This window comes from Rhipicephalus sanguineus, chromosome 5, assembly GCF_013339695.2.
Source record: "Rhipicephalus sanguineus isolate Rsan-2018 chromosome 5, BIME_Rsan_1.4, whole genome shotgun sequence".
NCBI lineage: Eukaryota > Metazoa > Arthropoda > Arachnida > Ixodida > Ixodidae > Rhipicephalus > Rhipicephalus sanguineus.
Window position 1 is genome coordinate 176,582,563 of NC_051180.1, and position 14,833 is coordinate 176,597,395.

At 44.6% G+C, this 14,833-nt stretch overlaps 1 protein-coding gene across 1 annotated transcript in view; it reads left to right on the forward strand.

The window, feature by feature from the left end:
• LOC119394461 (uncharacterized) overlaps positions 1 to 14,833 on the forward strand; it is a 120,336-nt gene that overhangs the window by 87,850 nt on the left and 17,653 nt on the right. The window contains exons 9-12 of the mRNA XM_049415791.1: positions 2,906 to 3,007; positions 4,907 to 4,997; positions 6,782 to 6,873; positions 9,104 to 9,173. Coding sequence (XP_049271748.1) covers positions 2,906 to 3,007; positions 4,907 to 4,997; positions 6,782 to 6,873; positions 9,104 to 9,173 — 355 coding nt within the window. The remainder of the gene's footprint in view (positions 1 to 2,905; positions 3,008 to 4,906; positions 4,998 to 6,781; positions 6,874 to 9,103; positions 9,174 to 14,833) is intronic.

Consider the following 14,833-nt stretch of genomic DNA (forward strand, 5'->3'; position numbering starts at 1 on the left):
GCTATCACAAGGGCGCAGAAGAAAGAGAGACATACACACAGCGCATCCTTGTGCTAGTTGCATGTATGGAGCAGCTTAGGGAACAGGCAAAAGCAGAGAAATGCGCTTAAACAGGACGCTCGCTGTCTTGTCACTCATAGACAGGAGAAAGGGTCGCTGGTAGGAATCATGCTGGGTGTCCCAGCCATCAAACATCAACATTTTTGTAGCGTTAGCTACACTGGCCTATCCGAGCTGGTTTCGCGTGGCTCCTCAAGAGCCGTGCTGCGCATGCGCGAGGATCAGTGATGTCACAAAGCTGGCGCATCGGAGCCGGCACCTCCCGCGCATTCCGCCGCTGCCGCGCGCGACTCGCCGCCGCCGGTCTGCGCTTTCCAGAGGAGTGACGTCGTAGCCGAGGTAGACGTACTGGCGCCGGCGCGCGCGCAGCTATTCGCCTTCGCTGTGCAGTCGCCGTCTGACACTGCGCTGGAGCCGCTTGATAGCGCCTCTGACTGGAGTTTGCCAGTGTGGTTTAGCTATGGAGAAGGAGAGCGCAAATGCTGCTCAACGGCGCAGAAGAGCGGAGAAGCTTAACTCATCGGATCCCGAAGTAGTTGCCTGGCAAAATAAATATACATGTGCCACATAATACGTATACCATGTGTGTGTCATTGGAGCAGCAGTAAGCATGATAGTCAAGCTAATCCTAGACAATCAGGAAAGCTAAGAACAATCAGCTGAACCTTTCCTGACCCTAAGCCACTCCAACATTTTTTAAAGGGGGTAACTGCAGCACGCGAAGAAAAAACCTATAACATATCGTTGCCAGCCTACTGGGGGTAGCCGTCAGTAATTTTTCATTAATATTTAATTGCTCAGTTTTGTAACTCTAGAAGTACTCACGTAATTATTAGATGACCAATTAGGCATATTCAGACATGTTTAGGTGACACCTAGCCAGCTATCTTTAGCGACGTACAACAACAACGTATTAACAACAACGTACAACGTACTTTAGCAACGTACTAATGTTTTCCGGCTGGTAAAGAAATGACGCAAGATATGAAGAATACCACATGTCAGCGCCTTGAAATAACCTTAGTGCAAACAATCGCTTTGCCTGTTGTTCGTCACAAGGTTCAGCGTTCTGTATCTCGACATAGGTATTGGACAAGCGCTAACAGAAAGCGTGGCAATTTTTCACAAATTCCTTGGTCCATAGGGAATCCAAGCTGAAGTTTGGGCGCGACGCTCGCGCGGCTGAGCTATGCGTTACTGGGGGCAGACGCTGCCCGCGGAGGTAGTTTGTCGCCGGATTTGCCAGCGGCGGCGGCAAGGACACGTGCGCGCATGCGCTCCTCATTCGGCCCGGAGCAGTGCTAGTCAGCAAATAGTTACATTATGACGAACCACAGATACAATCCGAGAGCTCTGCACGTGTGCGGAAGCGGGGGTAGCAGTGTTGTGGCCGCGGATGCCCCCAGTTGCGATAAGAGCAGTGACGCCGCTAGACGTTGCTTTGGAAGCCTATTGTATGCCACTGTCATTATCCACGCCTAACGGACGACCAATCCCCCTGATAACGCGGTAGGAAGGCTGTTCTGACCACGGCCTGACTTTGGCCATTGGCTTTCGTGGCAAAATGTTTTTCGCTAACTATCCGTGTGCCTTATCGACGCTGCAACACGAGCTGTCAAAGTTCGTTTCATGCCAAGACCGAATCGATGCGTTGCATTGTCTAAGGCGTGGTAGGCATAGCACTAGCGCTATAGCGCTATTTTCACGGGAAGCTGGATTTGAACCAAGACACCAATGCTCCGCAGGCAAGGAACGTAGGCTTGGAGTGGCTCCTCATTTTTTTTTCTTTCCTAGTTTCTTTCCATAATCCTGGCTACCTCACAGTCAGCCTGTGTGAGGGCGCCGCTTCTTGATGCGCGTCGAACTGCAGTCACGTGGTATATTTATATTTCGCGTGCCTTCTACAAACAGAAAGAAAATTAGCACGCAATTATAGTACGATTCGGAAAGCTGCTCAGTCACATGTCCCATAAAATGCTTAGAAATTCCTCATTGACCACTTTATAATATATAAGCACTTCTCAAGTGACAAAAGCCACTGCAATCAATTAATTAGATTTTATTAACAAAAAATAGTCACATTTACATCGGTGTACTGTGAAAAATATGCACTAGCGATTTTATCAGTGTAACGCCTTTTGTCTTTTTTAAAATGTTGCTCGATAGTTGGGACACCCCGTATTTTCCCACATTGAAGGGAATGGTTCAAAAAGTGGGTGCTTGCAACTCTTTCGTAACAACACTTCTGTCTCACCATGCGGATTAGCAAACTATAAAAGGAACAGAAGCTTCGCGTATGAACGAAAAAAAGACAAAAAGAAAGACGGCTGCATCAGTCAACCAAACATGAGCCAACACGAGGCCGCTTTCTGATAGAGCGCATCAAAGAATGTGATGCTAATGCACCAATTACAACACGCCTTGTTACAACTCTTATCTTCGACGCTTGAAGGTGCGCAGGTACATTGATGTCACTAATAAAACTCGTCGCTGGGCTATTTCTTGCATAGCTAAATATAGGAAAGCGGCGCAACACGGCACAAAGACGCAGACAAGGGAACATATGTTCGCTTGTACGTCTTTGTCCGGTGTTGCGCCGCTTTCCTGTACATTGATATGAATGTATATTGTTATCAAGTAGTTGCGAGGGCTGCGGGCGCCTTGTGTACTTGTGTGTACTCCCCTTTGTCCTGTCGCGAGCACTGCTCACGCACACGCTACATGACGATTGGTCACCAACCCTTCCAACGGTAGACTAGCTCAACTTCACGTAACAGGTGCTCTGGTGGTCGCTGATCAGCTGCTGCCTCACTTCGAAGATTCATGCCAGTTCCTCGATTTGCAGCGCTACAGTCCGTGGGGCAAGGGAGTCGGCAATCCTTCACCCAACCAGAACTTCAGGCGGCGGTCGCGGGAGAGGACCATCGCAGAGGAGGCCCACTCCACGGTACACGGCCATTTGAACGTCGCATAACGAGACACTCTCTTTTCCTCAAGCTCCGCAACGATGAATCTGCTACTCTGCAAAAAATGTTTAAGCGTAAAGATACATAGCAGGGGTCTCAAACACGCGGCCCACGCACCGTTCGCTAGCGGCCCGGGCCGTACATGACGGTCTTCGTCCCATACTTTACATATCATTTCAATAAGTATGTTTATGAGCTACACGGACGTAACTGGCCTCAAGCAGTTTTTTCATGAGGCGCCCCATCCGGTCACCATGTGTTAAAGCATAACCGTGGAACAAAAACTATATATTTCAGAATCGGCGTCCAGATTTTAGTCATTCTGGAGTTCACTATGAATATGTTTCTCGAAATCCGATGTTAAATCCCCTTCAGTAATGACCCATGTATAAAATATGGGAAATGCTTTCCTTGAAATGGCAATGTTAGCTGACATTTTGTTCGACCCGCCAAGGTGGTGTAGTGGCTATGGTGCTCGACTGCTGACCCGCAGGCCACGGGATCGAATCCCAGCCAAGGCGGCCGTATTTTCTATGGAGGCGAAAATGCTTGAGCCCCGTGTACTTAGGTTTAGGTGCACGTTAAAGAACCCAACCCAGGTGGTCGAAATACGCGGAGCGCTCCACTACGGCGTCTGTCATAATCATATGTTGGTTTTGGGACGTTAAACCCTAACAATTATTATTATTATTGACATTTTGTTCAAACTTATTCCTATCCTCCGCCAGCTCCGCTCCCACCTTCTTCAACATTCCGGCCCATTGGGGGATTAAAGATTGAGACCCCTGCTATAGAGGGTGCAGCTTTTTGTTCTTTTTTTTTAGATTATACAGAATTTGGAAACTCGCCTTTGAGAGCATAATGAGCTCGGTTACCCTCGCAGCAGACATCGCGTGCACGAACATTTTAAATCCTAAATCGTCTAACTAACGGACCTTTACTAATTATCTTTTAATTGTTTACATTATGAGACATTGCAATGGACGCACTGTAGTCGTTGAATTTGCAAGGCATATTCACTTAGCCTGAGATCTTAGGGTGGCGTGCATTTCGATGTGTGCACAATAAACGTTGCGGAAGAGCGCGCTGGTCCAGATATCTTCGTCGCAAAAGGTCGCTTTAGGCGACCAGGCATAACGGTGACTAAAACGCTCATATATTTCGTCAGAGAATTTGCGCATGAATACGCTTCAGAAATGAATAAAAGACCTCGTACGTTAAAATGACCCTGAAGCTACTTCGACGATTTGGTGCAAACGCGTTAAGCCGGTAAAGCAAGTCCGATGGGTCATTTGCAGACAGATTTAAGCTCCCTGTGTAAAGCGTATAATTCATTGCACGACTTTGAACATGCGAGTCGCTACAGATCGCGGCGGTGCAGCTGAACGAGTTTTCGACTTGTACGCGGCACTGGCGACCGACCTGATTGGATATGTCCAGCCTACGTCATAGAATTTCCGGCGGACAGCGAGCGTCGTCGGCCTGTGTTACAACGTACTCCGTGTTGGCGTGGCCTGCGCGACGTTGCTTATCGCGAGGTTTCTTTTCTCGGACACTACGAGTGACCCTAGCTGCGTTGAGTGCTGCAAATCTAGCGAGTGACGATTTGTAAAGACAAGGGCCGTGCGCTTGTTTTCTCCGTGAACAATAGAAGTGGATGACGGTGAATAAGCCGTTCCTAGAGGGTTACGCGAGGCTAAGGAAGTCGACTACCAAAAATTGAAGGTCACATCTAACCAAGTCATCGGAAAGTTCACCAAACACTACGGGCTAACGCCTTTAAGGACACTTATATGGAGGTTTAAGGTCGCCTATTGCTTTTTTTTTTTTTCATCACTGATGATATAGCGGGCCGCCTCGATTTGTTAATATTTTCGCAGGACCAACCGTTCCTCATTGGTAGCAACTCATCTGCGCGACTCCCGAGTAGAGCCAGAAGCCGAGGCTCGAGTGACGTCGTCCTTCAAGAAGGTAAGCCCTGGCAGCTTGCTTGCGCTGGATTTTTCTGCCGTCAGGACGCATGCAGTACGTCGGTTTGTGTGACTGCAAGAAACGTCTAAACAAAGTAATTTGGAGCTATATGCAATTCAGTGAACAGATCTGCAAGACTAAAGAGTAGGTTTTAATATATAATAGGGAAAATAGTTTTCTTAGCACGCATGTGTAGATACTCCTTCTGTGTCATGTCTTTGCACATGCGCTCTTCCTGCCCTATTTTATTATTGAGTTACCTTTGCCAGTGAATGAACAGTGTTAGCAGCGATCGCGGGTGTGGCAAAGAGAGCGTCATGATCAACCGGTGTGAACATCGGCACACACGAGTACGCTGCTCTGCAGCCAGTCGCGGACTTGTCACATTGTCGCTGATGTGAATGCCGCCTTAGTCTGCGCTTTTGCTTACCATCTTCTACGAAGCACTTGTTCTTACCCGGCTTATTTGCGCTACCTGTAGCTCTACAAGTGTCTAACACACTGGCCCTTGCACAAGTTGTGCTTAAGCGAAGAAAATGCGGCCCGGAGCCGAAAAAAGACGCCACCCTGTGATTCGGTGAAACTGTAGCTGTTACTGTAGCTGGTACTATCGCCACATTGGCAACAAGTGGCGCTGGCTACACTTCCAGGGACTAAACGCACAGAAATACCCAACGGAATGAACGAGGGAACGCCCTCCGTCGTAGATCAATTGGTAAAGCATCGGAGACGTAGATCGTAGGCTCTGTGTCCGGGCCCTGCCGACGGAAAAGGTGTTTCTTCTCATGCACTTCAATTCAGTTCAATTTACCTCATAATTACTACAGTACCGTTAAAGACTGCAAACAATGTGCCCCATGCTTTCCTAAGCTTAAACGTCTGTTGAATTCATTTGGCTGTGTCTATTTGAGCAACGAGCTCCTCAGACAATTCCCATTCTTTCGTTCTGGCTATAGCGAGACACTTCGTCCTAATTTCTTCTCTTTTAACCACTGTCGCAGTGTTCAACGAACAACCAAACTGTGCTGTGTTGACATTCCCAACCGGTTCAGTACGCTTAGAATGGCGTCAAAGTCGTTGGCTCTCGATAAATTTAGACCAGAGGGGTTCTTTAATGGCACGAACGTAAATCGAATCACACGAGCCTTATTGTGTTAGTAGAAAATATGATCATAAATCCAGAGCACAGCGTAGAAACAGAGGAGGGGAAGCATAAACGAAAGCGCTATCGCTATCTCGTTATGGGTACCAACAAATCAAGGTCGTTGCAAACGTGATAAGTGTTTCAGCGAACAGAATTTATACGTTATGAGAGTAAAAAAAAACTCAGGGAAAATGGCTGGTTGGAGCACTGTTCGCTCAATTCCCAAGAAGCAGGCAGTCGGTCGCCGTACGGCCGCAGTTGCTTGAAGGCAGCTGAGGCTTACATTTACATGTGCTGTATCTTATTCAAGGTTTTTCCACTTAAATGTCCCTACTTTTAGGTATAGCCTTCTTTTCCTTCTGGTCGTGTTGCAGCGTGCAACGCGCATGTGCGCGGCCGTTGTGAGTATAAAGCGCGTTCCATTTGCGTGAGAGGCAGCGAGAGTAAAATTTGATTTAGCTCATTATTATCGGCTCAGTGCATTTCGAACGCACCCAGTTCTGTTCCGCGAACTTGTACTCCCTCAAAAAACTGATAGAACATTACTCTCTCCTCTACATCCTATGTAGGGTCACTTCTATTTTTAATTTTTTACCTTTCACGCATTCTTTCCAACTTCCTGGTTTGCCTTCACCTGCAGACGGCGACGCCGACGACACCTTTCCTTGGGCAAGACACAGGGTGTCGCCCCGCGAGAGACCTTTGGCTGGAATGACCTTTCGCGAGAAAATGGTGAGTGATCAGGTATGAACATTTCAAAGATGCAAGACCGACGGGGAAAGGTGTCCAGAGTTGCGTATCATCATCGTTAGCAGCCTGACTATACACCAACTTCAGGGAAAAGGCCTCTTCCATGTTTCTGCAATTAAGCTGGTCCTGTGCTTGCTGCAACGACGTTATCCCTATCAAATTTCTTAATCTCATCTGCCCACGTAGATTAATGCCTCTCCGTCTTACTCTTGTTACTCAGGTCTGTTACTGTAACAGACTGGAGCCCTGTATATGGTGCACTGAAACTGTACGCTACGCCGTTACAACTTAAAAGAAAATGCTCCCTGATAGCAAAGCCCCGCAGTATTACGCTCGGTACCTCGGACATCTCTCTCTATCTCTCACTCGCTCGCCTGCTCGCATTCTGTCTCTGCTTTTCAACGAAGTGCTCACTAGATTGTTTGGTGGATTACTTTGAATCATTGGGCTGCTTCTGAAAACTCCAGCTGTCATTATAGGACTGCATCAACCAGCACTGGAGTGTTACGACAAGTTGGAATCAGAGTATCAAGAAATTATTTGCTTTTTCGGTTTTTTCAAGGACGTTGCTCTTCCCTTTTTCATGGTAGCAGAATATAGATGAATATTTGCTCGGCGCTCTATGGGAACGTCTGCCCATTTTGCCAACACACATTTCACTTTATTGTCATCAATTTCGGCTCCTGAACTTCGACGTAAAAGAAATACACGTGGACAGCCGTATGTGCGCTGAAGTTACCTGACGATTAACTCGTCTGAACAGTGGTTCACCGCAATCATTGCTTCGCTTTCTGGCTAAAATACATTTATTTATTTATGTATTTATTTATTTATATATTTATTTATTTATTTATTTATTTATTTATTTATTTATTTGCAAATAAAGATACAGACGTTCAACAAAACAAAAACAACTGATAATCTATTAACTCACGCTGCGGCCGGTGAACCGGCCTTCGTCAGAGTGAATATGGTTACATTGCGCCGTGGTTTCTATGCCCTTGGACGGTACAACAGACTTTTTAGATGCGGTAGTGGTGGTGTGCGGCGTGACCACCCTTACTGCGCATGCACAAACCCTCTCCCCCTATCTCCTCTCCCGTTTCCCCTCTTCACTCCCCTTTCCCATTTCTCCTCTCCACTACTCCTCTCTCATACCCTCTCCTCTTTCCCTCTCCACTCCCCCTTCCCCCTCTCCACCCCCTCTTCACTTTCCCTCTCCACTCCCCCCTCCGAAACGCGGGCTCGACATGCCGAAACGCTGCTTCGCATCGCCTCATGGTCCCCTTTAGCGGGAGATGGTGTGATTTTTAGGGGCGAAGCTCCTTATAGCGGCACCCGTTCGTCCCTCGTAGCGTAGTATGTAACCAGTCTTACGCTTTGACCTGCAAGGTGGTGCCGGTGGGAGATTTTTCCTGTGCGTTGTTCAACAATAAAAAATTCGCAGCGTTAGCTAAAAGCCGACTTCTTGTGTCTCTCATTGCCATTAGCAGCCATTCTTTACCTCCAAGGTAGTGCCTGGTGAGATTTCTCCTGTGCGTGATTAAACAATAAAAAGTTTGTTCAAAACGCCGTTGATTGATGAAATAAACCAACAAAAGACGCCAGATGTTTTGTAAAAGCAAAACGAAAGAACGCCAGATGTTTCTAAAGCAAAACGAAAAGACGCCAGCTGCTTAACGAAAGACGCCAGATGTTTTCTAAGCAATGGTTTTCTAAACAATGAAAATTCACAGCGTACATGTAAAATTAAAGTGCGCTGCAAGTCGTCATAACTCATCGAACCTTTAGTATAAACGCGCCCGATCTCACGTCGGTGATGATGTACTGGGCAGAATTCACGGAAGATTCACGGTTTACCGATGAACCTCCGCAGCTTCGCCCACTCATCATCATTCACTCCGTGGATATGCTGTGATTTTTTCTTTTTTTTTTTGTCTTGTGAAGGAGCATAAAGGCAGAGGAATGCACGTGGGGGGCGCAACAAGTATGCACGTAAAAAGATGACGTTTTCAGTCGTAGTGAGTCGCGTCATCATGCTATAGCTTTTTTTTATGGCAGGTGCAGTTTGTCACAAAATGCTGTAGCATGATGTTGCGATTGTTTTCACTTGATTTTTTTCCGCTCAGGCGTTTGCCCTGATATTTATACATAACACGTGATGAGTATGTAATGTTATTTCCACTACCCTCGTTTTCTTATTTTCCCGCAGGGGTGGTCTACATCGGACCACAATCCAAAGAAGACCAAAGATGAGATGCGGGAGTACTTGGAGTCACTCAGTGAGTGAGCTTAGAAACTTCCCAATATTGGCACGCGTAATTGTTGATTTCCTCCGTAATAGCCGTGTCTGAGCGGCTAAAGCACGGGCAGCGCCTTCAAAATATACTGGAACATCTCGAGTATTATCGGTGCTTCTAATTAGATTACAGTAAAAGCTCGTTGAGTCGAATTTCACGGGACCGTAAAAACTGTCCGAATTAGCCGAATGACGAATTATCAAAAGTATCACGAAAACAATAATTAAATGTCTGTTACATCAATGCGCTTTAGTTTTCTTGAGGGATATGTAAATCCAGTAATTATTTTGTGTAAGAGCAGTGCAATAACCGCAATTTTCGTCATTCGCGACTTCATTGACATTGTGACCGCGGCTCAATACCCACGTGTCTGAGCCAATACCTTATTGCGTACCAACAAAGCGATTGTGGGTGGTGAGCACGGCCTTCTGAAAGCCAGCGGCCGCTTCGGCTGAACGCGAATGTCGTTTTAGTTACCTTTGCGTCGTACATTTGCGGGGCATCGCGCTCGGCGCGCTCCGAGGAACGTCCGAATTGATTTATTTATTTACCCGGCCTCAGGGCCTTTCGGCATTACAGAGGGGATTGGGTTACAGGGGAAATAGCTGAGAAGGTGCGATTATTAACAATGGTAACATTAAACCGCGATTACGATATTTGCTAGTCATACAATGCTAGCTGAGTATGTCAATATGCTGTACAACAAGAAAATGAAGAAAAATTTGAAAAAATAAAATGTGTGTTATTTGCTTAATATACAACATTTGCTGGGCATGTAAAATAGCGTTGAAAACAAGACTGCAGGTACTTTTTAAAAATGACATCATGAGGCTGACAGATGTAGCATTAATAGCACACCATATAAGCGGACAGGTAACATTAGTTCATACAAGTGATTGTTACTATACAGCTTTAGCTAATGCTTTACGAAACTTCTCGTTGTTAACGAGAAGTTTCGTTTCCTATATGTAACCCCCCATCCAAATACGTTCAATAAACTGAAACTGAAACTGAAATAGACACAATATCAGCCGGAAGGTCATTTCATTCACGTGACGTACGAGGGATGAATAATTCTGAAAAGCATGTAGTGTTACAAAAACAAGTTCTAACTTTGTGCTGGTGATGAATGCGGTGAGACAAGTAATATGGTCGTGACATGAATTCCCAGTGTAAAGTAGGATGGTGATAAATTTTATGAAAAAATGATAAACGAGAAATTTTACGGCGTGTAGCCAGTGACTCAAGACCCAGGCGTGATTTCATTGAGGATCCACTTGCCATTCGGTAGTAATTCGAAAGAATGAAACGACAAGAGTGATTTTGGATTAGTTCGATGGAATGAGTTAGGTCGTCGTGATAGGGGTCCCATATAACTGATTCATACTCTAGCTTCGGCCTTAGCAATGCTTTATAAAGTAGTAATTTTAATGGCGATCGATGGAGCGCGAGAAAAGTTACGGCGCAAATAACCAAGCAAACGGTTGGCTTGATTAGTTATGTACACAATATGTTTGTTCCATGTTATGTTATATGTTATATGTACACCCAAGTATTTATATGAATTGGTAGTTTCTAAAGAAGTGTTATTCAGATGGTACACGGGCAGACAGCTGTTCGATCTAGATATCCTCATAAACTTACATTTGTTAATGTTAAGCTCCATTGGCCACTGTTGACACCAGTTGCAGATGTTGTTAAGATCGGCCTGAAGAGTATTTATATCTTGTGGGGTAGTTATTTCTTTGAAAATTACACAGTCGTCGGCAAGCAAGTGTATATTAGAAGTTACTGCCGAAGTTGTCATTAATATAAATAAGGAATAAAAGCAGTCCCAGAACCGAGCCTTGTGGCACTCCGGACAGAACGATACTAAGTGGTCAGTCATGATCATTAGCTGTTACGAACTGGGAACGATTAACAAGGAACGACTCAATCCATTTTAGAAGGTTACGCTCAAGGTTTAGTATGCTTTGTTTATGAAGTAAAAGTCTATGGCTTACTTTATCAAATGCTTTTGAAAAGTCTACAAAAATGCAATCAGCAAGGTCAGGTATCTGGGGTAGTTTGTGAGTGAAAGACGATAACTGAGATTCACAAGATAGAGTTTTGCGAAATCCGTGTTGTGAAGGTGTAAAAAATTAGTTCGATTTAAGAAAATTGACCAGGTTAGTAAAAATGATATGTTCTAGTAATTTACAGCAGGTGCTAGTTAATGGTATGGGACGATAATTTCTAGGTAAGGTTTTGCTTTCAGATTTATGTTAAGGAATAACTTTTCCTGTTTTTCATGCCAGTGGGAGAGATGATGTGTTCAGTGATTGCTGGAAAATTTTAGCTGATACAATAGAGCTATACGAAGTGTTTTTTTAGGAATTTGGCACTGATGTTGTGAAACCCAGGTGACGAATGCATCTTCATTGAATCTATTAGTCGAATTACACCGGTAACCTCGATAATTATCGGAGGCATCGGTAAATAGTTATAGCTGTTCAGTACATGCAGAGTAATATCGGTAGTTCGCGAGACGTTGTTTACGAAAACTTTATTCAAGATAGCTGCGCAATGCCTTTCTGGAAGAGGGTTGCCGGAACAACCATTAAGGGTGATGAAATTATCGGAAAGCGGATGTATGACTCGCCAGAATTTTCGGACATTGGTTGTTAGCATAGATGGCAATGTGGTTGATAAAAATGTTTCTTTAGCATGTTTTAGAGTGGCTACATAGGCGTTAGATGCAAGTGCGAAAACTTTCCAACGATAATCAGTGGGCGTTTGCTTTGCCGAACGATACAGACGTTTTCTTTTTTCTGTTAGACAGGCGTTTTAAAGAATTGTTGTACCAAGGCGCGCGTGGATTACACGGGTTGGAATGGCTCGGGTTGGAATGTGTTTGTTAGACGCTCTACCTCAGCCGCGAACATATTCCAGTTTGACTGCACAGTACGGTTATCAAAGTCCTTCAGAAACTCATCCACAAATTCGCACACTTCGTTGTTCACTGCTTCATAGTTGGCTTTTTTATGGTCTCTAATAATTTTCTTGCTTTTTAGAAGTTTTTGAAACGGAACATTAAGGTGAAAAGTAATTATCAAATGATCACTATAATACCTGGTAAATAATGAGTGTCCGATGCATATTCAAGACTACTGGTTGAGATCAAGAATGTTAGAAGTGTTTGGCGTAATTATTGTGGCTTGCGTTACCAATTGACATAGGGAAAAAGTAGAACAAGAATCCAAAAACTCTTGAGAGCCAGAAGAGGATGATAAGATAGGTTGGCCATCATTCCATGTTATGTTAGGAAAAATGAAGTCACTAAGCAGGAAAAAAAAGTGCGCAGAATGGAACTTTGTTGTAATGGTAGAAACTACATCATGTAAATCATTATAAATGAGGATGAAAAATAATGTGGACGCCAACACCTAAAATTATTTTTTGGCTGTTAAGTGTTACTGTGGCCCGAACTGTTCCTAAGTTCGAACTCATGTGAATGCATGATGATGGGATACCTCTCGAGATAGCAAGAAGTACACTACCACCACGACGCTCTTTTCCATCGCAGCGATATACCAAATACCGCTCGCTACTATCAAAAAGTTCAGAGTCAAGCACGTCGTCTGAGAGCCACGTTTCAGTTAGAGCTGTTATATCAGCTGAGCATGTATCTATTGTGGAGACTAATGAGTCACCATTTTTAAGAATACTTCTGATGTCATTATAAAAAAAGTTCGCTTGACTGCTTTGTTTAACCTTTCGCGCATCCCTACATAAGAGCATTTCATGAAGCAGTCAAAACGCAGTTAATACCCCGTTTTGACTGCTTAACAAGCGTCGAAAGCTCGGCGAGTTGGTAAGGTTTCGTCTTCTAGCAAACTGCGCGGAAGACGGGACACAAAGAAGGAACGAAAGCGACAGGCGACTCACAACTGATTTTATTGTAAACGTAGTCGACCTATCTAGTGTCCAGCAAAAATACAACGTGTCACAGTCAAAGTTTATCAGCGTACCGCAATGCCACACCAAAAACCCACACAAAAATTCTAAAAGGTGCACGTGCAAGGCCACGTAAGTCAACAGTAGCATGTAGAACTGAGATATGCGTACTCCTTATCCGACAGGCTTATAGAGGGTTCACTGACGCACCCTTCTCTCTTTCTTCTAATATGGAAAGCCTCTATTATTCTTCGCCCTACGTATTACTATATCTAGATATTAATGAGAACTAACAGACAATAATGCCAAGGAAAGTATACGGGGTGTTATTTGTAATAATTGGGATATAAATGTGAAGAAAGTAAAGTGGACGAAAAGATAACCTGCCGCCGGCAGGGACCGAACCTGCGACCTTCGAATAACGCGTCCGATGCTCTACCACTGAGCTATGGCGGCGGTCATCCCCCCGTCCACTTTATAGGGTGTATATGTGTATTTTAACCTAGGAGTGTTAGTCAGCGCCGATCGCAGCACAACACGGCTAGCCCAGGCAAATACTTTCCAGCACATGAGAGAACACAAGACAACCCTGCAGCCTATTGTGAAAGCGAAATCTGTACTCAATGTGGAACTGATGACCAACAAAAGGCACACAAACAAAGCCAAACAGCAGTGGGAACACTTTATTTCAGTATTTATATTCGGTTACAATAGCACAAAGATTTTCTACTGCCTACTGATATGTACAAGATTCTATATTAACTGTCCAAGGCAAATGTTCATACATGCCCAACAGATACAGAAATATATGAAAAATTCAAAGGAACAGTGTGCAAATTATGTATTTAAATATAAGAGCCCCTAAATTCTGCATTGTCTTGAATTGATGCAATGCCCTCACATAGAAATAAATATTGAAAGTCGATTTGAAACAGTCATTAGCACACAGCTGGCACACAAGCTTGGTGCACGGCAAACGCACATCTGCAGATGTGCGAGAGGGGCCCATTGGCATGGCATCCCAGGTACACTGATAACTGATATGGTGTTCATCTGTTCGGTGTATTTAAGTATTTCCACACAATGTGGAGAACAATGAAATTATTGTGATAATATATTAGCTTCTTTTCTAAGTGAAGCACAAGCTTCTATTCACTGCAATGCAGACAGGCGATGCAGCTTGCAAATCGAATATCTTTGTAAATCTCGGCCCTTTGTTTGGGGCTTTAAATTCTTGTCTACACTTTAAGAACAGTTTAAAGAACATGACCTATAGGCTGCGAAATTTGAATGACGCGAAAATTTTCAGTTGTCGTTTTTTTTTTGTGTCAAATGAAAGACCAAGCCCTGAAGAGCCTAGAAGGTGTAATGGTAAGCGTAAGTGCGCCCTGAAAAATTAATTACGACATGATTTTGAAAGCTGGTATTAGTTCCTTCCGCCCCATGACGTCACGACACCTTATGAGCTTCTCGTCGAGTGCTAACGCAATACATTGCGGCGCTTGCACGGCCACTCCGCTCCGGGGCTTCGTTAGTGACGCCAGTTTGTCTGTTTTGGTTCCTGACGTCACCGCACCTTGCTATACTGTTGCGTGAAGTCACCAGAACTGTTACTGTAGCCGGGCGTCACGCTATAGTGTCGTCGTCAGAAGGTGTGCCAAGCTAAAATTTACTTTAATGGTCAACATAAAATACCTTCTCAGCAT